The sequence below is a fragment of the Neovison vison genome, chromosome 1 (assembly GCF_020171115.1).
Source record: "Neovison vison isolate M4711 chromosome 1, ASM_NN_V1, whole genome shotgun sequence".
Lineage (NCBI taxonomy): Eukaryota > Metazoa > Chordata > Mammalia > Carnivora > Mustelidae > Neogale > Neogale vison.
In genome coordinates, this window is record NC_058091.1 from 178,435,460 (window position 1) to 178,461,617 (window position 26,158).

A 26,158-nucleotide genomic window follows, 5' to 3' on the forward strand; every position below is an offset into this window, starting at 1 on the left:
TTTTAGAACCTCTTCTGGGAAGAATCACTGAAGGATTTGACAAAGAAACAAATAATGGTATCCAGGCAGTGTGGAGTTGGGATCAAAGATTATGGACTTCAGGACCTTCCGTCAAGATTGGGTTTATGTATGAAATGGTCTTAGCACTATGGATATAAGACTAGAGAGGCTGGTGGTTGAATTTGGGACTTCAGAGAAGATTATACAGAAGAGCCAAAAAGCCAATGAGAAGCAGCTGAGAAAAATAGATAATTCTTAGAGTTCTGGCTCACGGAATTCAGGCTGAATAAGGAGAGAGACAACCAAAGCTACTGAGAGTCTGTGGGAAATGCAGCTGATTCTGACCTCCTACCAATCCCTAGGACTAAGGGAGTGGGTGCTATTGGGGTTAAGCCCAGGTCACGCCCTCCATTTCGGAGTTGGAGGAGACTTCCAGCAGAGTGTGGGAAAGGAATGGTTACCAGAAGGAAATGCCATTATGCTACCATGAAGATTGAATCAATGTTTTATAACAGAGACTGCTGGTTCCCTACCAAAATTTCCATTTCTTCCAGAGTATGAGAACCTCTAGTTTTTAGGAAGTGAAGTAACAACTGCCTTTCCTCCTGTGGCTAGGGATAGCCATGTAACTAACTCGCTGCTCAAAGGGATGCGGACAGAAGCGTGTGTACAACTTCTGGACTTGGCCCTTAAAGGGAAGGGGATAGCGTTCCATTTCCCTTTTATTCCTCTTCCACCAGCTGGAAAGTGGTTGTGGGGAGTCAACTTGGACCAGGAGGAAGAGATTACATCCTAGGGAGGACAGGACAACAGAACAAAGCTATAATCCCTGGATGATCTCATAGAGCTTTCATGGTCCTATATAAGGGACAACTAAACTACATTTTTGAAGCTGCTATGTGAACCAGACTAATGCCATCTTGGATAGATCTGCCATGATGACCCCTCTGTGACCTAAAGCCTTTGTGAGCACAGCCCCACCAACACCCACCCCCAGCACATTCTTTCTTTTTGTTTAGCCACACCCTTAAGTGTACCCTCAGGGCATATGTCACCGATCTGCTTTGGAGATATGAATATGACACATGACTATTTTCAAACATTCTCCTCCTGGGTAGTCCCCCAGCAAGTATTCCCCTGCCTCTAAGGCTATAAAAGCAGTTTTATGGGAGGTGGGGCTGCGGAGATCTACAGGTCTTGCTGCCACCGAAGACACGAAGACACGCTTCTGTCTGTAAGTCACCTTAATAAAAAACCATTTCGTGTCAAGCTGGACTTGTCCAGCCTTTTTCTTTGGTCTTACAGCCCCTTCGGCCTTTGCAGATTGTTCTGCATATACCTTCCTTTTACAAAGCAGCCACTTTCTCTGTCACAAGTGGCTGGACCTATATTTCAAGTAATTCAGATGTGCAGTACAAAAAATAATCTGGGTATAGAAATGACCATCGCAGAAAACAGAAAGTAGTAAGCAATAAGCAGAAACAGAGGCAAAAAGTAGGGATGCAGAGAAGCATCACCTCACCCTGGGCTGTGAGCTTTCAGGAGAGGTTGAAGGGTCTGATCAGTGACAAACTCCAGACTAACTATAAGCTGGTGGGGTGCAGGCCAAGGAATATGCCTCAACGGCATGATTCTTCCAGAAAGGGACGCAGCAATGGTTCTAGGTAAAGCAGTGATGATAGTGGTAAGATGACCCAAGCAATTTTTGAGACTTGGTATACTTACTTAAATGAATCATGGTTTGGGCTAATGCTTCTTGATAATCATCGTAGAAATTTAGAAATGTAGGAGCGAAAGAATTCTTAACCAAGTAGAAGAACCTGTTAATGCAGCTTAAAAAATAAGGCCAGCGATGCTAAGTAAGTTTTGGGCATAGCCAGTAGAAGCCAGACATAATTCGCAGGCCAGTGAGGGCTGAGAATTTGTACTTAATTTGTAAAGAATCCCATCGAAGCTTTTTATTCCTTTGGCAAAATTATAACCTCAGGTTGCATTTGTGATGCCCTCTTTTAATTTTCCATGGGCATACTTTGCATTAACATAGCACTTTTTAGCTTTCAGAATATTTTAACATATTTTTTCATATGATCCTGAGAATAATCCTGGGCAGTGAAGTGTGAGTGAAGAATTAGTAACATTTCCGTTTTGCTACTGGGGAAGTTGAAGCTGAAAGTCTTCAAGAGATCTTCCCATGATGAAGCACTAGTAATTGGCGGAGGCCTTTAAGTATCACGCTCTTGCCAATCATCTGATTTTCCTGTTATTTGCTCAGCCTTTCTCTTCTTTTATGCGGGAAAAGTATGTTGCGGCTCATGATGAAACTGGATGAAACCTCACACAACAAATTATTCAGGGCATTTATGTTATCTAGAGCTGCTCTGGCCAGTAGGTAGCCTCTAGCCCCATGCGGCTATCTAGATTTAAATTAAATAAAATTTAAAACTCAGCTCCTCATAGTCAGGTGAAGGGGTCAGTGGTTACACTTGGCCAGCGGTTACTCTACTGATGATACAGAACACTTCCATCACGTCGGAGAGTTCTGTTGGACAACCTAAAGGTGTCTATTTCTCACCAATCCTCCGTCTTGCCCTCAGTGTGTGTATAATCCAAGCCCAAACTCTTCCACTTCCTAAAGCAGATTTGCAAAGTGGTAATCCCCAGTTTTACAACTGTTAACACCGAGAAACCGTTTGACCTCGACGTGCTACGAAGGAAAGGGTAGTAAAAGCCCCAAAGCCTTCCACCCAAGCCCCGCCAGCAAGTGGGCGGCGAAAGACAACCCAACCAGATGCAGAAGAGGAAGGAGAGGCAAAGGGGCGGAGCCGAGCGCGGCGCGTTCGGGGCGGGCGCCGTCACGAGGCCGGGGGCGGGGCCACGAGAGGCAGGCCCGTGGGTGGAGGGGGGAAGCAGGGCGGCCGGCGCGCCAGCACTGCCGTGCGTGCTCACGTGACAGGTCCGCGAGGCCCCGCTCGCGCAGTCGTCTGGACGAGCGAAGATGGCGGCCGAGAGGGAACCTCCTCCGCTGGGGGACGCGAAGCCCACCGACTTTGAGGAGCTGGAGGACGGAGAAGACCTGTTCACCAGCACTGTGTCCACCCTCGAGGTGAGACCGCGTCGCCGTGGGTGCTGCGTTCCGCTACTGCCGCGCGTCTCCCCTTTAGGTGCCTTTCCCCTACCGGGACTTGTCCCTCCCCACCCCCCCCCCCCCGGGTTTGCAGGGACCTGCTCGGGGCGACACCTGTGACGCGGGTCCCACCTCAGGTACCTGTCAGCGGGCTGGAGCTTGGCCTGGACGGCTAGGCTTCCTCGGGAGACCAGCCCGCGGGCCGGGGGTTGACCAGATCCTCTCTGGGGGGGCAGGGACCGGCCCGAGCATCTCAGCGCCCTTTCCCGGCTCAGCTGGCCTTCCTCCGTGTCACTTGCATCTCTTCTCCAGACCAGAAATGGGCTTGCCCTGAGTCCTGGTAAACCTCACCACCCTCCCGACGACCTCCGCACCCGCTTCGAAGAGGTGCTTGCTTTCCCCTTCCCAAGGGAGGGTGTGCCCCTGAAAGGAGAGAGCAGTGAACTGAGTGTTGAGTGGCCCTGGCTGTCCAGGGAGCGTGTGGATGCACTTTTCCCAGTTATGACCCTTCATGGACTGCCGGTTCCCCTTGAGGGAGGTGCCTCAGTATTCGACTGTTAAATGCATTTAACCGGTTTTGTCTTCTTTAGTTCCTAGACTTTTTAAGAATAAGAGTGTTAAAAAAAAAAAAAAGAGTGTTTATAAAATATCAAGTTGAAGGGAGGGTGTAGTCCAGGAAAGTGCTGGTTGGTTGTTGGTTTTTTTGTTGGTTTTGTTCTGTTTTGTGTTAAAGTTATCTCGGAGAAGTAAAAACAGATCCTCACTCCCTTTTTCCTCTTTTCTCGCGTGGTCAGCGGTCTCTGAAGTTGAGTGTTCCTGTTTTTGTCAAAGGAAACACTGTTAACTGTATTGGCCTCCTAGATGCATTTCGGGTTTGAATTGCTTTGCATTTGGTGAGGGCGCCCACACCTCATAGCCCAGTTTTATGCGTGTATGTGTATTAAAATGTATGCAAATTGCCCCGAAGATTGTTTATCTTGGGCTGTATTTCCTTATAAAGTGCTTTTTAGTATGCTTTTTTGGGAGCTTGTGCAGCTAGACCCTGAATCAATTGGAAATTACAGTAAAAGACCTTTTATTTGAAAATCATTTACTGGGAACTTCTGGGAACCACTTTCCACAGTGACCATACACTGCAAATTGTGTATACAGATTCTCAGTCAGACCCCACCTCCCCTCAGATTATGTGCTTCTTGGGGCTAGGGATAGTACCTTGATCATCTTTATGCTCCTTCCAGTCCTGAATATTTCCATTTGGTAAATGATTGCTGGATTCATTGTCAAAACATCATCTCCTAACAATTAGTAAAAATTGTCTTGCGTAACAGATTAACCTTTTGGGTTTAGTATCTTTTTAGCTCTTTATACTTACTGTATAACTGTCTTAAAATGTAATCAGAGTTAGTGTCTGTGCAGGATCCTAAGATCTGGATTTCCTTGAGGGCTGCAGAGGTTTTCCACCAGCTAGGATCAAAACAAACTATTGACCTAGAGTAAACTTGACACTGAACACTAAGCATTCTGTTTAATTGAAGCTTTTAGGAGTTGAGTAAAAGGAACTATAATCTACCTCCCAATTGGTTGGGTCTTTTTAATAGGCTCTTTGCCTTTTTTTTTCCCAATAAGAGTCTACAGAACTTTTGAGTATGAATCAATTTATCTTGGTTAGTACACGGTGAAAGTTGTAAATAAAGTTGATTTTGATTGATTATCTAAACCCTGTTTGTTATAGATTCATTCAGGTTATTAACTTTAAGGTAGTATAACTGAGATTTATAAATTCAGAATGTTTTTTGCTTTCCAAACTTACAGGAAGGATATATAGCACTGTTTTTTAGTATACCAAAAGTGCTGTAAGAGAATTTTCTTTTTCAGTAACTCCACTTTTGTTTTTTAGAAGTGCTTCTCAAACCTCCTGTGTTAGAGAAACCAGGGGATTCTTGTTTGAAATGCAGATGCCCCTAGATCAGTGCTTTTCAGAGTTTATACATAAGTTACCTAGGGATCTTGTTAAAGTGCAAATTATGATTCTGTAGGGCTGGGAAAAGTCTGTTATTATGCATTTCTAACAGACTCCTCATGACATTGCTTCTGGTCCACAGACAGTAATAAATTACCAAGCCCCAGATAATTCTGATGTAGATCATCTGCTTTGAATAGTTATTATCTAAGCTGTAAATTGAAAGACATATAAATTAATGTCTTTAATTAAAGAAAAAGTAAGTCCGAGTTTTAAAAATTTAACATTTATGTAGAAACTTTTTCCTTTGAGGGCATTTGGAGGGAAACAAATCAATTGAAATCCATATAGGTGAAATAAGATAATAGACATTTTCAGTGTCATCATTGTTAGGCTTGTAATGACTGTACAACTTCGTGTATATTTTTAACATAGTATTAGACTTCTTTCATTTCATGATTAAGAACAGTCACATAAAGCCAAATTCAGTGAATGAAACATATTTAAAACTCTTAGTGTTTGTTATTGTTGTGACTGTGAAACAAAAAGTAGGCAGAGCTGGCATAGGGGGCTGGGAAGAGAAAGAGAAGGAGAAAGAATCTAGTGAAACTTGTTCTTTTTGGTACCTGAGAGGCAAGGCTTTAATTTTTAAGAATACTGCTTTTTCCTTAAATGATAAGCCCTAAGCTTAAAAGGTACTTGCCCTAGAGCAGTATGGAGTAGTAAGATCACACCTTAAAGAAAATAATAAAGGGGTGTCCGGATGGCTCAGTTACTTAAGTGTCTTCCTTTGGCTCAGGTCTTGATCCCAGGGTCCTGGATAACCCTGCTCAGGAGGGAGTTTCTCTCTCCCTCTGTGCATCCCCCCCTCCTAGAGCATGCACATTCTCTCTCATGCGTGCTCTCTCAAATAAATAAAATCTTTAATACAAAAATAAAGTTGGGAAATTTATATTATATGCCTTGTTCTCTATCTTAAACAGCTGTATTGAGGTATAATCTACATACCATGCAATTTATTCATTTAATGTGTACAATTTAATGGTTTTCTAGTACAGTCACAGATATGTGCACCCATCACCACAGTTAGTTTTAGAACATTTTCATCACCTCAAAATGAAACCCTGTACTTTTTAACTATGACCCCCATCCCCATTCCCCAAGCCTCTCTGTCCCAACCTTCAACAACCACTAACTTTCTGTCTCTGTGGACTTCCTGTTCTGTACTTTGTATGAATGAAATCATATAATATGTGGTTTTTCATGATTGGCTTCTTTCACTTAGCATAATGTTTTCAAAGTCCTTTTTATAGAATGGGATGGAATAATATCTCATTGCGTGGCTGTACCACATTTAGTTTATCCGTTTGTCAATTGATGGACATGTGGATTGTTTCTACATTTTGGCTGCTATGAGTAATGCTGCGGTAAACATTTGTGTACAAGTAGAATTACTGGGTCCTATAGTAACTGTACTACATTTAATCATTTGAATAACAGCCAGACTGGTTTCCCAAAGAAGTGGCCACACCATTTTACATTTCTACCAGCCATGTGCAAGGGTACCAGTTTCTTCATACCCTCATCAACACCTGTTAATATGACTTTTTTTGGTTCTGTTCATCTTAACGAATATGAAATGGTATCTTAGTGTGGTTTTGATTGCATTTTTTGATAACTAAAGATATTTCATGTCTTTTCATATGCTTTTTGGCCATTTGCGTATCTTCTTTGGAGTATGTCTATTCAGATTCTTTGCTCATTTTTTACTTGAGTGGTTTATTACTGAGTTACAAGAATTCTTTATATATTCTAGATACAATTTCCTTATTACATGCATGATTCATAGATATTTTCTCCCATTCTCTGGGTTTCTTTTCGTGTTCTTGATGGTGCCCTTAACAATTTTAAAAATCATTTAGCAAGGTCCAGATTATTTTTAAAATTTTGTTCCTGATGCTTTCATTGTCATGTTTAAGAATCCCCTGCCAAATCCAAGGTCATGAAGATTTACGTGTATGTGTTCTAAAGATAATTTTTTGATTTGGCTCTTACTTTTGGGTCTTTGATCATTTGAGTTAGTTTTTGTGTATGGCATGAAGAAGGGTGCACCTTTATTTACTCTTTTGCACGTGGCAGTTCAGTTGTCCGAGCACCATTTGTTGAAAAAACTATCCTTTCCCCATTTGAGTGGTTTTGGCACCATTGTTGAAAATTGCTTGACCATAGATGTTCATACCTGGTTCTTGTACTAACCTCAAATACAAGGGTCAGTTGAAGTTAAGATGAGGACCATAGTTTGGTCAGTTGTGTCATATGATAGAGATTATAGAGCATTTCATATTCAATATCTAGATGGTCTTAAAATTCCTTTTCTCTATTGTGCTCAGAAGACATCTTACTTCATTGACTCCAGCAAATACCTGGGTATTTACTCTCTGCGGTACCGTTTAGGTGATAATCGTAGTGCAAATATCAGCGAACTATCGCAAATCTTGGAGGACAAAAAATCTCCAGTGGAGAAGAAAGAGGTGTACGGAAAACTCATACAGGTGTGATTATATGGTCTGAAAATGCATTTGTTTTCAGTGGAAGTACCAATGAAACATTGGGGAGATTCTAATTCCTTTCAGTGTTCCTGATACATAGTAGATGAACAGTAAATGCATCTCTTGGCTGGGAGAAGCTCACTGAAGAGGTAATATTTAAGAGAGACCTTGAAGGGGTGATGTAGTTTCAAAGTGGGAGAATAGCAAATCTCACTCGAGGGTCAGTCCATTTTCTAGGAAACCATAAAAAGTTGTGTGAGTGGCTGAATATGGGGCGTTATATGTTTACTATGGGTGAGATTGTGAAGGACTTTGGAATTTGTTACGTAGGTTGGTGAGATCTATGAAAGATTTTGATGGCTGTTACCATGATCACCTGGGAAGATAAACGTGCTAGCAGTCTGAGAGGTGATTTTGAGTGGAAGGTATTACTGGTAGGTTGATGAGTTGAAGGCTGTTTTAAGCCTGAAGTTAAAGACCTCAAGAAGGAAAGCACAAATAATAAAGGAGAAAAGGAAATTGATGGAACAGTAGCTAAAAAGTTAGACATCTAAAGACATCATTTATGTCTCCCTCTCTTGAGGTAATTGTTAGACAAAGGAATTTTAAGTTTCATTTCACTGAGGGTTATATTAAACCAGTGAGGAGAACGCCAAGCAGTTAGAAATGCTGGATGAGCTAGAAATACTGATTTAGGAATCTCATGAATTTGTTGAATTAAATTAAATCATTAATTTAATTACATTAAATCAGATTGTGGACATCTAGTCCCTGCCCTAGGGAGTATAGGAAAGGAGTCTGTAATAAACATAGCTGTGTGAACAGACACCTGCAATACCAGGTGACACATGTGTAATTGAAATGCGCACATGGCACAAAAATGGTATGGAAGACTGGAGTGACTTAATTGCATAGAAATGATCTTTGATATCCAGAACTTGGGTGAAATTATGAGGAGAGAATAAGTAGAGTAAGACAAGGAACTGTTGATGAAGAGCTACTAAATTAGTATGTACTGTGCTTTTGCAATAGGTAGTAATAGTGCATAAGTTGTTTTCTTAATTCTGTTTTCTGATCTCTGGGTGGGCCTCCAACTTTATATGTACTCATTTTTTTGAAAATTCCAATGTGAATTACATTTGTTTCAGAGAAATATTTTATGATCAGGTGTTTAAAGGAGGTGTGCACTGAAAATTATGAAAATTTTTTGAAGCAGTAGCACTCGAGTTGACCACTTGCCCTTAAAAACCATTAAATTTGAGGATTTTAGAATGGACTATTTTTGTGCCTCTAAAAAATGTTATTAAATGAAGTTGCTTGAGATAGAGTTACTTTTCTGTAGACTTTTTTCTTAAAAAGAATAAAATTGGCCTTTAGTGTAATTTTATAAGTACCCACTTTCCTACGAAATGAAATTGTGTTTTTTGGTTTTGTTTCGGGTTTTTTTGGTTTTGGTTTTGTTTTTTTCCCCTCCTGCGATGGTAGTTTTTACTAGGGGCAAAATTAACCTCAATTTAGTAAAATTCACTACCACCTTAATCAAGATACAAAGTACTTTTATCACCTAAAAAAATTCTCTCACATGGTTAACATTTCCCATTCCTAATCGCTGGCAACCACTGTTCAGTTAGATGGAATCATACATTGTGAAACTTTCTGAGTCTAGCTTCTTTAATTTAGCCCAAAGTATCTGAGACTCTGCTCTTGTTTCCTGTTATCAATAGTTCATTACTTTTTTATTGCTGAATTTAGTATTCCATTGTAAGTGTATCACAGTTGTTCGTTGTTGAAGGACTGTTCTATTGTTTCCAGATTCAAGCATTAATGAGTAAAGCCAATATAAACATTTTTGTGCAGGTTTTTGTATGAACACAGTTTTCATTTCTTGTGGGTGAATATTTGGAAGTAGGATTGTTGGGTTGTATGGTAAGTACGTTTGAATTTTTAAGAAACTGCTATACTTGTGCCAGAATGATTTGCAAGAGGTGAAGTCACTTGCTTTTAGTCCCATAAGTTAATGGCTGTAGTAATAATACAACTCAAGAACATATCCATTAGAACACTGTTGTCCAAGTCTGAGAATCATTAATCTATGGTTTTATTCTCTAGAAAGTATGATGCTTCAATACAAAAGCATGTCACTCTATTTCCTGGTATCGTAAAAGTTATTTTAAAGATTTTTATATATTTATTTATTTGACAGACAGATCACAAGTAGGCAGAGAGGCAGGCAGAGAGAGAGAGGAGGAAGCAGGCTCCCTGCTGAGCAGAGAGCCCAATGCAGGACTCAATCCCAGGACCCTGAGATCATGACCTGAGCTGAAGGCAGAGGCTTTAACCCACTGAGCCACCTAGGCACCCAGTAAAAGTTATTTTAATACAGAAATTTTACCCTTATCCAGAATCATACTTTTTATGTATTATTGAATGTTTGAATATTGAAAGCTTGCCCCAGGGAACCTTTTGTGCAGCTAGATTTGTTTTAGTCTCTAGTCAGGTTTCTATCTATTCCATCTTTGAAATCTAATGAAATTATAAAAGACCCAAGGAAGGAAGGGAAAGAAAGCAAAGAAAGAAACTGCCAGACTCTTCCAAATCAGATGTATTATTACATTCCCATAGCAATGAATGAGAATACTAGTTGACATCCTGTGTGCACTTGTTAGTGTCATTTTTGATTTTAGGTAGTGGTAAGCTTTAGAGGGGATTACATTGTCTTGAAAGAAGTGATTGTTAAATTGTCAAGAATTTGGAAACCGGTTATTAAACACAGCCATTGTTAAAAATAAGTTCCACAAACATATTTAAATGAATTATATTAAAAATGAAGGTGGGTCGCCTGAGTGGCTCAGTTAGTTAAACAGCTGACTCTTGATTTTGGCTCAGGTCATGATATCCAGGGTCTTGGGATTAAGCTTAGTGTCAGGCTCCGCACTGAGTGGGGAGTTGTCTTCAGGATTCTCTCTGCTTCTGCCCCTCCCCTCACTCACTGGCTCACTCTCTCTAAATAAATAATGTTGAAGTCTTCTCTCTCAAAGACATGGTCTCTCTCTCTCTCCCTCTCTCAACATTTACCAGCACACCAATGATTTTTAGCCCTCTCACAGGTTTGTAGTGTTAACTCATTATAGTTTTAATATACATTCTGTAATGATGAGTGATGTTGAGGTCTTCATGTGCATATTCACTGTCTGAAAATCATCTTTGGTGATGTCCTTTCACATCTGTTGCCTGTTTAAAAAGTTAGATCTCCTTAGTGAGTTTTAAGAATTCCTCATGTATTCTTAGTACAGATCCTTTGCCAGATGTATGTTTTGCAGATATGCTTACCCAAACTGTGGCTTGTCTTTTTATGCTGTTAATACCACCTTTACAGACAGAAAGTTTGTTACTAGATGAAGTGCAAGTTACCCTTTGGTTGTTGATCGTATGTTAGATTTCACTTGTAAAATTCTTTCTTAATGCTAACCCAAGGTTACAAAGGTTTTATGTTTTCTTCTAGAAGCTTTATTAATTTTAGCTTTTACATTTAGGCCTAGGATTCAGTTAATTTACATGTGCATTCAAGTTATGTTTTTTTGCATATAGATATCCAGTTGTTCCAGCCCAATTATTGAAAATTAATCACCCCGTTAAGGTTTGTTTTATGGATCAAAATCTGGTCTTTGTGGTAAATACTATGTTTGCACTCCAGAAGGTTATATAGAGTCAGATGTGGATGGGTGGAGTGTTCTGTAAATGTTATTTCAAGTTGTTTGGTTGTATTTTTCAGTTTTTTCAGTATTGTCAATGAATCTCATATGCTTTATGGCAAGTTACACTAGAACTGAAAAGTTTCTTGATGAGTTGTCTTTGAGCCTTTTTTAAAGGTTTTGATCTTTTTTTATCTTTTTTAAAGATCAGTTGAGCATATATATTTGTATACATCTGTTTCTGGACTCCATTCTATTTCACTGATCTACTGACTCTACCAGTTGTATGTTGTCTTACTGTAACTGAGTCTTGAAATTAGTAGTGAGTCCATTGACTTTTTTTTCTCTTCAGAATTGCTTTCCCATTTCTACTTCTTTTGCCTTTCCGTGTAAGTTTAGAATCAATTTATTGATTTCTACCGAAACTTCCACCTCATATTTTGATTTGGTATTGTGATGAGTCCATAGATTAGTCTGTGGGGAATTAACATATTAACAGTATTGAGCCTTTAAGTCATAGGTTTACTATTTTTTTTTTAGGATTTTATTTATTTATTTGACAGAGAGAGATCACAAGTAGGCAGAGAGGCAGACAGAGAGAGAGAAGAGGAAGCAGGCTTCCCACTGAGCAGAGAGCCCGATGCTGGACTCGATCCCAGCACCCTGAGATCATGACCTGAGCCGAAGGCAGCGGTTTAACCCACTGAGCCACCCAGGTGCCCCGGTTTAATATTTTTTTAAAAAAGATTTTATTTATTTATTTGACAGAGGGAAACACACAGCCAGAGAGGAAACACAAGCGGGGGGGGGGGGGGACGGTGCAGAGGGAGAGAGAGAAGCAGGTATCCCACAGAGCAGGGAGCCTGATGGAGGGTTCCATCCCACTCAGATCATGACCCGAGCTAAGGGTACAGCCTAACAACTGAGCCACCTAGGTGCCCCTAAGCCATAGGTTTACTATTTCTTTCCATTTTTTCCTTGTTTACTTGATTTTTTTCATCCGTGTTTCAGCATACCAATCTAGCACATACTTAGTTCATATTTATGGCTTTTTTTTACATTTGTTTGTTGGTGGTATACTGACCCTGTATCCAGCAACTGTACTAAACACTCATTAGTTCTAGTAGGTTTTTTGGAGAGTCCGTGGGATTTTCATGTATTTAATCCTACTGTTTGTGATTTGGAGTTTATTTCTTTGTTTCCTGTATGCCTTAATGTAGTAGCTAAGACCATCAGTATAATATTGGATAGGAGTGGTAGAAGTGGTTCCATTTTCTTCCTTTTTATGAACTTAGGAGGGAAATACTCTCTCTACATATGATGTTATCTGTTAAGTTTTTTTTATTTTTAAAGGTTTTATTTTTAAATAATCTCTTCACCCATCATGGGACTTGAACTCAAAACTGAGATTCAATGTCACATGTTCTACCAACTGAGACAGCAAGGTGTCCCTTAGGTTTTTTTGTTTTGTTTTAGTTTGGTTTGGGTTTTGTTTTTGTTTTTGTAGATGTCCTCCAACAGGTTAAAGAAGTTCTATTCTTAGTCTTCTGGTATTTTGTATTCCTGAATGGAGGCTGGTAGATACTAGATTCTTTTTCTGTTTATTAAGATGATTGTGTAGTTTTCTTAATGATAACATGGATTATATTGCTTGATTTGAAACACTGAATAAAACTTGCCTTTCTGGGATAAGCCCATCACAGTTATAAATGTACTTATTTTCCTTTTTATATGTTGCTGCATTCAGTTTGTTAGTATTTTGTTTAGGCTACTATGTCTGTTGCAGTAGATATTTGTGTAGTATTTTCTTTTATGTGTAATATCCTTGATTTTGGTACTGGAAATAACTGGTTTCATTAAGGGAATTGTAGAGTGTTCATTCCTCTTCTGTGTACTGGAAGAGGTTGAATGGAATTAGTCTTACTGTCTTCTTTAAAGGTTGATAGGACTCACTAGTGAAATTATCTGAGCATGTAGTTTTGTTTTTGGAAGACTTTTAACTTCAAATTCATTATCTTTAATAGATAGAAGGTGATTTCTTGTTGAACTTCTGTAGTATGGGTTTTTCAAGTAATTTGCCCATTCAGTCTAAGTTGTGAAATTTATGGGCATAAAGTTTTTCATAATACTCTTTTTTATCCTGTGACCATGTTTGTGGGGTTTGTGGGTGTTGCGCCTGCTTTTTCACTCCTGGCATTGACAACTTATGTCTTCTGCTTACTTATTTATTCATTTATTTTATTCTCTCTAGAGAATATCTTGGGATCTTTTCAAAGAATCCGCTTTTGCTTGATTTTTTTCTCTTGTTCGTGGAGGCTTAAATCATTGATTTGAAACTTCGTGGTTTTTTATTTGCTTGTTTTGTTTTGTTTTTGAGTATTAGCTGTATGTATCTTTGTAAGCACAGCTTTAGCTGTATCCCACAAATTTTAGTGCTGTGTTTGTTTTCATTCAATTTAAACTATACTCTGGTTTCCCTTCTGATGTTCTGTTTGACCTGTGGGTTATTTAGAAATGTGTTAATTTCCAAAATTTGGGGATTTTCTCAATATGTCTCTGTTATTTCTACTCAAATTTGATTATGGTTAGAAAATGTTTTGTGATTTTAGTACTTTTAAATGTGTTAACATTTGTCTCATGGCCCAGAATATGGTCTCTTATGGTGAATATTTTGTATGTTTTTGAAATGAATGTATATAATCTGATATTATTTTTGAAGTGTTGTATAAATGTTAAGTCAAGTTGGTTAAAAGTTTTTCCAGGTCTGCTCTATCTTGCCTTGCTACCTGTCTATTCTTTTTTTTTTTTTTTTTTAAGATTTTATTTATTTGTCAGATTGAGAGAGAGAACACACAAGCAGGCAGGGTGGCAGGCAGAGGCAGAGAGAGAAGTAGGCTCCCCGCTGAGCAAGGAGCCCAATGTGGGACTCAATCCCAGGACCCTGGAATCACGATCTGAGCCTAAGACAGTGGCTTAACCAACTGAGTCCCCAGGCATCGCGTTACCTGTCTATTCTATCAATTACTGAGAGAAGAGTGATGAAGTCTCCAAATATAATTGTTGATTTTTGTAATTTAATTACTTCTAGTTCAGTTTCATCTTCATATTGAAGCTCTGTTGTTAGACACAGACTTAACATTGTTATGATTTCTTCATAAATTGGTGATGCTTCTATCATATGACGTCTCTCTTCATTGCTGATAATACTCGTTATTGGAAGTTTATCTGATAATTGTATAGCACTCCATCTCTTTTTTGATTGTTTGCATGACATGGTTTTTCCATTCTTTTACTGTTAACTATCTATGTCTTTAAAGTATGTATTTTGTAGGCAGCATATTGTTCTGTATTGCTATCTTTATATCTAATCTAGCTACCTCTGCCCTCTAATTGGTGTGTTTAATGTAATTATTGGTGTAACTGGATTAGATCTGCCATTTTATTTGTTTTCTGTTTTTCCCGTTTCCCCTTTTCTTCCTTCTTTTGTATTAATGTCTGTAAGTGTTTAATTTTAATTTATCTACTGGATTTTTTTGCTTTATCTTCCCTTTTATAAATATATATATACTTACATATATTTGTTTATAACATATAACTATATTTTAATATATATTTATATATGTATGTGGTTACTGTAGGGATTATAAAATACATACCTAATAATTTATCATCTAATTAGAGTTAAAATTATACTCTACAAATAAAATGTAGATCCCTATAACCATTTACCTCACCTTCCTCTATGTTTTTAGTTTTCACATATATCTCCATACATTGAAAACCTTACCAGACAGTGTTGTAATTTTTGGCTTCTTAGTCATACACATTTTCAATAATGTAAGAGAAGAAAAATGGTCTATTATATTTCTCCAGTTAACTAATTATTTCTGTGATTCTCACTGTATTCCTGAAGACCCAAATTTATGTTAACTCTTATCATGTATCTTCAGGCTAAGATTGTCTTTTGGTCCCCACTACACTTTTTTTTTTTTTTTTTTTTAAACAACTGGCCTAGTGATGATAGGGCCCTATAGTATTCTTTCATTTGAGAATATCTTTATTCCATCTTTGTTCCTGGAAGATAATTTTGCTGGGTATAGGAATTATGTTGACTTTTTTTTTTTAAAACATTATAGAGATAACTGTACCACTGTTGTCATCTATAATTTCTCATGAGAAATATACAGTCTTTGTAATTGTTTCCCTGAATGTAATTTTTTTTTTTTTAGCTACTTTAAGTTTTTTATTTTTACTCTTTGTTTTTTCAGCTGCTTTTTATGATGTGGCTGGATAGGATTTTCTTTGAAGTCTCAAATCTGTAAATTTAGGTATTTCAACAAATTTGGGACTTTTTAAAAATTTCACTTGACAGATCACAAGGTGGAGGGGCAGGCAGAGAGCGAGGGGGAAGCAGGCTCCCCGCTGAGCAGAGAGCTCGATGGGACGCAGGACTCGATCCAGGACCCTGGGATTATAACCTGAGCTGAAGGCAAAGGCTTAACCAGCCACCCAGGTGCCCCAAGGGACTTTTAGCTATCATTTATTGAAATATTTTTGTGTACTTCTACTCTAGGAGTCTTTTGAGGTCAGTGTTAGACTTTTTAAAATTGTCTCATAGTTCCTGCCTTTGTTTTCCCTCTATTATTCAGATTGGATATTTTCTAATGATTTTTCTTCAAGTTAACTGACTTTTTCTGTTAGGAATTGTAGAGTCTGAAATTGTATGTTCCTTCTAAGCTATCAAATTAACTTGGAAGACTTGATTAAGCACTTTTACTTAAAACATAGCAAGCAGCATGAGTATCATGTTTGTGATAATTTCCCCTATCTCTTTCTTGATGGGGTGGTGTGATAGGAATAGGAGTGGGGAGATTAATATTGCATCTGCCTTTGGTCTGTGTTGCAGCTATAGAACCCGAGTTTAGGGAACCCAGATCATTATAAGAGGCAATAAGTATGCCTATGCTTTGCTTCAAGGAAACATTGTCTTTATTAGAATGGACACCAAACAAATGAAGTCTTTGGGAAAGAGATATTGACCTCTGTTTTCTAAGGCTATTTCCTAGAAACGTGGCTTTCTGTCAGAGTTGTAGCTGCCTACACCGGGCTCATACTCTTACTCAGCTTGAGGTCAATCTTAGGGAAAAGCAGTGAAAGAAAGGAGAGAAGATACTAATGAGGATTTCTGTCCCCCTTCTTCACATTTGTATGTAGGTCCTCCTTTCCTGGTTCAGCTCGCCAGAAAAGTAGATTTTCTCTTGGGATTTTAGCTGTCAATGCTGTCATCATTGCAGGTTTCATGAATCTAGCCACTGAATTTGGCCTCAGGGAAGAGCCAGGAAAGAAAATGGGGTAGGAAGAGGAAGAAAAGAAATTTTTCCACTAACATTCTCTTGGTAGCAGGGGCCTTGTGTTATAATTAAAAGATAAAGATTTTTTCTCAGAGTGATTGCTGCACACACTACTAGTCTAGTTCTACAGTTGGAGCCATTCTCAGGAAATGCTGAAAGAGATTAAAGAAGGGGGGAGAATCATAAAATTAACCCTCACATTTTGTCTCCTTACCCAATCTATCTGCCGTTATTTAATTTAAGTCTTTGTTTTTTGTATTCTGTTCAGATCTTTTAGTGCTAATCAGTGGGAGAGAAAGGTATGATAGTCTATCTGTATACCACCACCAAATGCCAGCAGAAGGAACTCTCATTCACTGCTGGTGGGAATGCAAAATGGTACAGCTAGTTTGGCAGACAGATTGGCAGTTTCTTATAACTTACTCTTCCATAGTCTGGTAATCACTCACCCTCTTTAGTATTTATCCAGAGAAGCTGAAAATTCATGTACACACAAAAAACAGCACACGATATTTACAGCAGCTTTATTCAAAACTACCAAAACTTGGAAGCAACCAAGATGTCCTTCCGTAGGTTAATGGGTAAGTAAACCGATGCTTCAAGTCAGTGGACTGTTCTTCAGCACTAAAAAATGAAATGTGTTATCTAGCCATGAAAAGACACAGAGAAAACTCAAATGTGTATTACTAGTTAAAGCACCCTGTCTACAAACATTACTTATCATAAGATTCCAACTATATGATATTCTGGAAAATGCAAAACTGTGAAGACAGTAAAAAAAAAAAATCAGTAAGTTAGAAGGGAAGGAGGGATGAATTAGCAGAGCACACGTGATTTCTGGACAGTGAAACTGCCTCGTGTAATAGCATGAGGGTGGATACACATCATGTCATTGCAGACGGTTCCAAACCCAAGGCACATAAAACACCATATACTATAAACTTCGGTAATTACAATATGTCATTGTAGATTCATATATTGTAACAGATATACCATACCACTCAGGTGGAGGAAGTTGGCAATGAGGGATTTTTGAGTGTTCTAATGTGTATAGATACACTATTGTGAGGTGTTGTGGAGCCTTTTTAATTTGCATTTTCCCTGATGATAAATGCTGTGGGGCATCTTTTCACTTTTCTTCCAGTCTGTGGCTTTTTAAAATTTTCTTGACAATATTTTTCACAGAAAATTTTAATTTTAATAAAGTTTATCAATTCTTTCTTTAATGGAGTGTGCCTTTGTTAATGTATCTAAAAACTGCCAAATCCAGGGTCATCTAGATTTTTCTCCTGTTAACGTCTAGGGATTTTATACTTTTGTGTTCAATTTTTAGGTATGTAATCCACTTTGAGTTGATTTCTGTGAAGGGTATAAAGTCTCTGTGCAGATTCATATTTTTGCATGTAAGTGTCTAGTTAGGCCAACACTTTATGCTGAAGAGACTCTTTTTTTTCTCTATTGTGCTCTTTGTTTATTTGTCAGAGATCTGTTGACTGTATTTATATGGGTCCATTTTGGGGCTTTTCTGTTTGATTCATCTATATTTTCACCAGTACCACATTATGTTGATTACTATAAGGCTGAAGTCAAGTAGCTTCAGTCCTCCAATTTTATTCTTTTTTCCTCAGTGTTCTTTTGGCTATTCTGGGTCTTTTGCCTCTCTGAATAAACTTTAGGATTTTATTGATATCCACAAAATAATTTTCTGGAATTATCAAAATTCTATCATCAGATGCATCAGATCTCTATATCAAGTTGGTAAGAACTGACATCTTGAGAGTATTTAGTCTTCCTATTCGTGAACATGCAGTATCTCTCCATTTATTTAGCTCATTGAGTTCATTCATCAGAGTTTTTTCTCATGTAGATCTTACATATATTTTCTTAGATTATACCTAAGTATTTCATTTTTGGGGGTGCCAATGTAAATGTTATTGTTTTGAACTTGAAATTCTGTTTTCATTGATGCTGTGTAGGAAAGTGGTTAACTTCTGTGTACTAATCTTGTTCTACACTGCTATAAGTGCTTAGTAGTTCTGGGAGGTTTTTTGTTTGGATTTTCTACTTAGACACTGATATAATTTCTGAACAAAGGCAGTTTTATTTTTTCCTTCCCAATTTGTATACCTTTATTTTCCTTTTCTTGTCTTACAACATTGGGTAGAACTTTCAGTACAGTGTTGAAAAGCAGTGGTGAGGGTTGATGTCCCTGTTTTATTCCTGATCTTAGTGGTAAAGCGTCTAGTTTCTAACCATTAACTTTGATGTAGGGGATGCCTGACTGGTTCAGTGCATAGAGCATGTGACTCTTGATCTCAGGCTTGTGAGTTCAGGCCCCACACTGAGCATGGTGCTTTTTTTTTTTTTTTTTTTTTTTTTAAGATTTCTTTCTTTCTCTCTTTATCAGAAGAGGGAAATCAGGTACACACAAGCAGGGGAAGTGGCAGGCAGAGGAGAAGCAGGCTCAGGACACTGATGTGGACTCAGCCCTAGGACTCTGGGATTATGACCTGAGCCTAAGGCAGTCACTTAACCCACTGAGCCACCCAGGCATCCTGTGGAACTTACTTTAAAAAAAAAAAAAGTTGATGTAGGTTTTTATAGCTATTCTTTCTTAACTTGATAACGTTTCCCTGTATTTTTAGTTTGGTTAGAGTTTTTATCATGCATCGTTGTTGAAACTGCTCTGCTCCATTTTCATGTAGATGTGTTATAGGCTATTTCAAATTTTTCAGTATTACAGATAATTTCATTGACAAACTTGGGAACAATTCTTGGGCATATTCATAATTATTTTCTTGGAATTCAGTTAACAGATAGTCATTGAGTATTTGTGGCCCAGAACGGAGTAAAAAATTAGTAAACAAAAGAAGATAGCCTGGGTGGCTCAGTGGGTTAAAGCCTCTGCCTTCGGCTCAGGTCATGATCCCAGCGTTCTGGGATCGAGCCCTGCATCTGGCTCTCTGCTCAGCAGGGAGCCTGCTTCCTCCTTCTCTCTCTGCCTGCCTCTCTGCCTACTTGTGATTTCTGTCAAATAAATAAATTAAATTAAATAAAAAAAGATAGTCTCCTTTCCTTATAGAGTTTATAATTTATAAACAGTTAATAATTACAATAGGGGAAGTAGCTATTCTGTGGGAGCATGTAGGCCATTTCCCTAACCAGACTCAGTTAGACGTGAGGTTGAGGTTGTCAGGAAGATCTTCCAGAAGAAAAATGTATAAGCTTAGTTATTTTTAAATTTCTTCAAGTGAAATTACTATGGTAAATTAGGAGGCTCACCTTTGTGAGAGTTGGAGACTGTAAGAATGAGGCTCCAAAGAGAAAAAACAAACACCTTTCCTTGAAATTCTATAAAGAATTGAAACTGGAGTGGGGTGGCTCAGGTGGTTGAGCGTTGGACTTGGTCTCAGCTCGGGTGTGACCTCCCAGTTGAGAGATTGAGCCCCACATCGGGCTCTGTGCTCCACATGAAGTCTGCTTCAAATTCTCTCTCCCACTTGTACTCTTCTCTCTCTCCCAAATAAATAGATAAAATCTTTTTGTTAAAAAAAGAAAAAAAAGAATTGAAACTTTTTGAAAGGTGTTGAGAGGGGCACCAGGGTGGTTCAGTTGGTTAAGTGTCTGCCTTCAGCTCAGGTTATGATGTCCTGGGATCGAGCCCTGGATTGGGCTCCCTGCTCGCCAGGGAGACTACTTCTCCCTCTCCCACTCCCCCTGCCTGTGTTCCCTCTCTGGCTGTCTCTCTGTCAAATAAATAAAATATTTTTAAAGAGAGAGAAAGAGAGAGAGCTATTAAGAGATGTCATTATGCCATAGGGGATAGATTACTTAAAAAGTTTATGAGAAAATCTTAAGAATTAGGAATGACTTCAAAAGAGTATCCTACAGCTGCGCCTGGGTGGCTCAGTGGGTTAAGCCTCTGCCTTCGGCTCAGGTCATGATCTCAGGGTCTTGGGATCGAAGCCCGCATCGGGCTCTCTGCTCAGTGGGGAGCCTGCTTCCATCTCTCTGCCTACTTGTGACCTCTCTCTCTCAAATAAATAAATAAAATCTTTTAAAAAAAAAGTATCCTACAAAAAGTTTACTAATCATAAAAAGAAAAAAATTATTTACTTTAGTAAAATTAAGAATTTCTGTTCATCTAAGTCCACTATTAAGACAGTGGGTTGGGGATGGGCAGCTGGCTGCCTCAGTCAGTGGAAAATGGGACTCTTAATCTCAGGGTTGTAGATTCAAGCCTTACATTGGGCATAGAGATTACTTAAAATTAAAAGTTTTAATTTAAAAAAAAAAAAAGAAAGTTGAGGGGCGCCTGGGTGGCTCAGTGGGTTAAAGCCTCTGCCTTTGGCTCAGGTCATGATTCCAGGGTCCTGCAATCGAGCCCCACATCAGGCTTTCTGCTCAGTGGGGAGCCTGCTTCCTCCTCTCTCTCTCTCTGCCTGCCTCTCTGCCTACTTGTGATCTCTCTCTCTCTGTGTCAAATAAATAAAAAATAAAACCTTTTTTAAAAAAAAAAGTTGAAACACAAGCCACTGATTGGGAGAAATTACATATCTCGCAAAGAACTTGGCTCCAGAATACATAAATAATTTGTACAAGTCACTAAGAACTATAGCAAAATGGGCAAAATACTTGATCAGACTTTTCACAAAAGAGGCTTATCAAGGGGTGCCTGGGTGACTTAGCTGGTGAAGTGTCCAACTTTTAGTTTTGGCTCAGTTCGTGATCTCAGGGCTGTGGCATTGAGCCCTGCATCAGGCTCTGTGCTCCATGGAGTCTGCTTGAGATCCTCTATCCCTTGCCCCCTCTATCCATATGCATGTGTGATCTCTCTCTAAATAAATGAATAAAACCTTTTTTTAAAAAGGGGATAGTGGGCACCTGGGTGACTCAGTGGTTTAGCCTCTGCCTTCGGCTCAGGTCATGATCCCAGCATTGTGGGTTCAAGCCCCACATCAGGCTTTCTGCTCAGCAGGGAACCTGCTTCCTCCTCTCTCTGCCTACTTGTGATCTCTGTCTGTCAAATAAATAAATAAAATCTTTAAAAAATAATAAATAAAAAAGGGGGGGATAGTTAATCTTTCGGCCATTTGCCATGAGAAATTGTTGAGCATTGTTGTTTGGCAGGGAAATACAGATTGAAACCACTAGATACTCTAAAGTGTACCACCATAATGTCTAAACTGGAAAAGATGGAATATTTTCAAAATGTTGACAAGGATGTGGAGCAATTGGTATTTTCATATGGTTGTTGGTAGGAGTGCAAATATGCAGCCACTTTAGAAGATTGTATAGTGATATCTTCTAAAGCAAAAATGTTCACCTACCCTGTCATCTAGTTTTTCTACTCATACATACCAAACACAAATTTGTTCACATGTTTATTAAAAGATACATATAGTAGGAAGTTTATACAGTGTTGCTGATAGTGGTACAAAACTCAAATAGCCATAATAATAGAATGGATCGATTGAAGTATATTTACACAATGGAATATTTTGCAGCCACAAGAATATGTGATACATTAGTACACACAACAGTATAGAAGTATCTTGAATATATAACATTAAGAAGAAAAACAAAATGTATTCTGTGTGATTCTACTTTTATGAAGAACAGAAACAGGGAAAACTGATGCATGCTGGTAGAAGCTTCAGTGGAGAGAGGATAAAGAATTAGAGTAGAGTTTCTGGGGTTGATGATAATGTTCTTTCTGGATCTGGATGCTGGTTACACAGGCATGTTTGGTTTCCGAAAAATCCCTAGCTGTATGCTTTTGACATACACACTGTCATTTTTATATGATTTTTTTTTTAAAGGATTGGTTTTAAGTATTAGAAGAAAACTATAATAGGGGCGCCTGGGTGGCTCAGTGGGTTAAAGCCTCTGTCTTGGGCTCAGGTCATGATCCCGGGGTCCTGGGATTGAGCCTCGCATCAGGCTTTCTGCTCTGCTCGGCAGAGAGCCTGCTTCCTCCTCTCTCTCTCCCTGCCTCTCTGCCTACTTGTGATCTCTCTTTGTCAAATAAATAAATAAAATCTTAAAAAAAAAAAAAAGAAAAGAAAAAGAAAACTATAATAAAGCTAAAAGATTCATAGTCTCATTCTCTTATGTTGGTCATTTCACTTTAAGGTTAAGAAGTAACAAAAAACAGCCCAAAGTTCAGTTGAAATGTTAATGTTGGGGAGGAGGGCATTTTTTTTAGTTTTAAACCATGGAAATTTTATAATAGTTGTAGTGTTAATTCAACTACTGTTAAACTTTTCAGTTACAGTAAAGGAGTACTTTGAACTTCTTATACCTGCAACATGTTTTCAAGATCTGATTTTTTTTTTTTTACTTTTATAAAATAATCAGTGTTATTTTATATGGCTGTAAAGCATTAAATTTTTGTTAATTATAACAACATGACAAAATTATTATCTTCAAAGGGATGATTGAAAAAGATTTTTTTACTCTTAAGTGACTTTTGTTAAGAAGGAAAATTAATAAAAATGTGGTTTTGGTTTATTCTTACCTTTAGAGGAGGTACTATGACTGGCTGTTCTTGTTCTTTTTTTCCCTTTTTATTAAAAGAGTGTTCTATTTCTATAATGTATAGAGATGTAATTATAATAGTTAAACATACTAATCCATCATCTGTTACTGTTTTTTTAACAGTCGAGTCCATCATCTCCAGAACCAGCCAGTTTTAATGCAGAAGATGTCAGTACAAACTCTAATGGCCCGAAACCTGCAGCGGTGGTGCTAGATGATGACAGAGAAGACCTTTTTGCCGGTAATTTTGAACATCTTTATTTTTTTAGGAATAGTCCACTCTGTTCTGTTACAAGATATTTCCTAAAGCAAAACTGAAATTTTGTGTAAGGTGTGAGTGGTAGCTCTTCTTAGCAACTTGGAAGGACAGGAGATTTCCAGTTAGATCACTATGAAAAATATAAACTGTTGAGAGAAGGAAACCCGTGATCCTTTTTGGTTCTAAGCATTTGAAAATAAATCACATATTATAATTCCATGTTTTGATCAGTACTTACTTTCAAAAAACTAGTGGTTGTGGCATTCATACTTTGAGTAATACCAGGGATTGTAATCTTATTCCTTACAGGTGTCACAAGCAAAATTAAGCTCTGGATTTTAAAATCTGTTAAAATGTCTTTGTTTTAATACAATACTTCAATATTTATGACCTGTTGTATTTGACTGACTTTTGTATGAGTAAATTGATGGTTGAGGAATTTATTTTCCTGGGAAGGACTTGGTGTAGTCCTACCTTTAAAGAAAAAAAAAAGGCATTCTCTTCAAGACAGTTACATCTACTTTAACATTGGGTGGCTCAGTGGGTTGGGCTGCTGCCTTCGGCTCGGGTCATGATCTCAGGGTTCTGGGATCAAGTCCCGCATGGGGCTCTCCGCTCGGCGGGGAGCCTGCTTCCTCCTCTCTCTCTCTGCCTGCCTCTCTGCCTACTTGTGATCTCTCTCTGCCAAATAAATAAATAAAATCTTTAAAAAAAAAAAAAACTTAGGTAAAAATTGTTGTTTGGATATTGAAACAAATCTTTTTAGAATTAATGACTCAAAAAATTAAAGTATTAAATCCTTGTCTGCTTAACAACTTAATTTACCTGAACTGGTTTTCACTGCGTTCAAATTCAGTAGTGTGTCTTCAGCTTTTAAGGTTGTTGCATATTTGAACCATTCTCTATTTTTTGTATAAATGTGTTTGAAGATACGATTCTCTATCACAAAAGTCCATGTGAGTTCCTGCTTGATTCATTTTATGAGAAGTTTTTACTACAGATGAATTCATGTATTTCACCTTTTCAGAAAAATTAAATACCACAAATTTTATTAAAATTAAATACCACAAATTAAAATACCATACAAATACTATTTCCCATTTATTTTTTAGTTAGTAGTTACCTAACGACTTATAGTTTAACCAAAGTTATTAAATTCATTTTTTTTTCTTTTATGGACTTTTTCCCAGGCAGCCCTTAAAAGTTTTTTTTTATGGCATTTATATGTTAAACTAAAAGACAACCTGAGTCCTTTCTCTCCTGAGTGGGTACTAATCTAAAATTGTGTACAATCCTATAATAGTATAGAGTAATACGTAGAAGTTTCAGATTATCTATTTCGTAAAAGACCCTTTTATCTTGAAGTCTCAGAATTAATACATAAGGAGTATCCTAAAGCTAACAACACAATGTTGTGAGTGTTTTGTTGTTGTTTTCAGTAGCATGCACAGATGTTCGGTTTGCCAAGTGAGTACTAAACAAAGATATTTGCCCACTTGGCTTGATTAGAAAAGTCTTCATGTTTTACTCTACCTAGCAGTCTATACTAAATACTGTCATTCGGGGGGGGGGGATAAATAAATAAATACTGTCATTCAGTTATGGTCACCAGTGTTAGTATTTGCTTTAACAAGTGGAGGGGGGCAGTGTGCCTGGGTGGCTCAGTGGGTTAAAGCCTCTGCCTTCGGCTCAGATCATGATCTTAAGGTCCTGGGGTCAAGTCCCACATCAGGCTCTCTGCTCAGTGAGGAGCCTGCTTCCCCCTCTCTCTCTGCCTGCCTGTCTGCCTCCTTGTGATCTCTGTCTGTCAAATAAAGAAATAAAATCTTTTAAAAGGGGGGGGGGCGCTTTGCATGGGTGACTCAGTCAGTTAAGCATCCAGCTCTTGGTTTTGATACAGGTCACAGTCATGATCTCCGGGTCATGAGATTGTACCCCGCATTGGACTCTACACTCAGCAGGGAGTCTGCTTGAAGATTTTCTCCCTCTCTCTGCTGTTCCTCCCACTCAAGCTCACACTCACTCTCTCACAAATAAATAAAATCTTTAATAAGAGAAAAAAATAAAATTATTAAAAAATAAACATAGTCATCTGTTTCAGTTTCTTTTGCTGTCTACAAACATAGAAACTTGCTGGGGGCGGGGGCGGAGGAACTCCATCTTACAACCCTGAGATCATGACCTGAGCTGAAATCAACAGTCAGATGCTTAACCGACAGAGCTACCCAAGCACCTTTTATGCTTGATCTTTTATCTTAAACTCAGGTGCATTTCAAAATGACATCTTTAGTAGTTCTAAGACCTAATCTGGTCACTTATATGTGAATGGATTAATACTACACTTGACTCTTTAATGCCTTTAAGCAGGTGTATCATTCATCCTCCTGTGGAGAGTAGGATTCTTAGAAACCAAAATAAAGAGTAGCATATGTTATCAGGAATGGTGAAGACTAACTTTCAGGTAATGAGGACATGTACTTAATTTATTTCCCCTGTATTAGAGGAGAGAATATCAATATCCTCTAAGGATCTAGCCATTTTGGTTTTAAAACCATGAAGAGATTAGATAGAGTATTGGTACGTTTTGGGTAGCATTTCAGAAACTCTTTTGTGAGACATCGTATCAGAAAGAGTTGGCATGTGACATCTTAGTTGGGAGAGCCTTGACCACATAAGCTTGACT

The 26,158-nt window shown here is 38.2% G+C and overlaps 1 protein-coding gene across 2 annotated transcripts in view; it reads left to right on the plus strand.

The window, feature by feature from the left end:
- Nucleotides 1-1,207: 1,207 nt before the first annotated feature.
- SNX2 (sorting nexin 2) overlaps nt 1,208-26,158 on the plus strand; it is a 60,288-nt gene continuing 35,337 nt past the window's right edge. The window contains exons 1-3 of one of the 2 annotated variants that reach the window (XM_044263749.1): nt 1,208-1,234; nt 2,954-3,103; nt 23,340-23,457. In XM_044263749.1, the coding sequence (XP_044119684.1) occupies nt 2,996-3,103; nt 23,340-23,457 (226 nt within the window). In that variant the 5' untranslated portion in view covers nt 1,208-1,234; nt 2,954-2,995. Of the gene's footprint in view, nt 1,235-2,929; nt 3,104-23,339; nt 23,458-26,158 lie in introns of those variants that run through there. The other variant, XM_044263759.1, reaches the window with a different exon arrangement.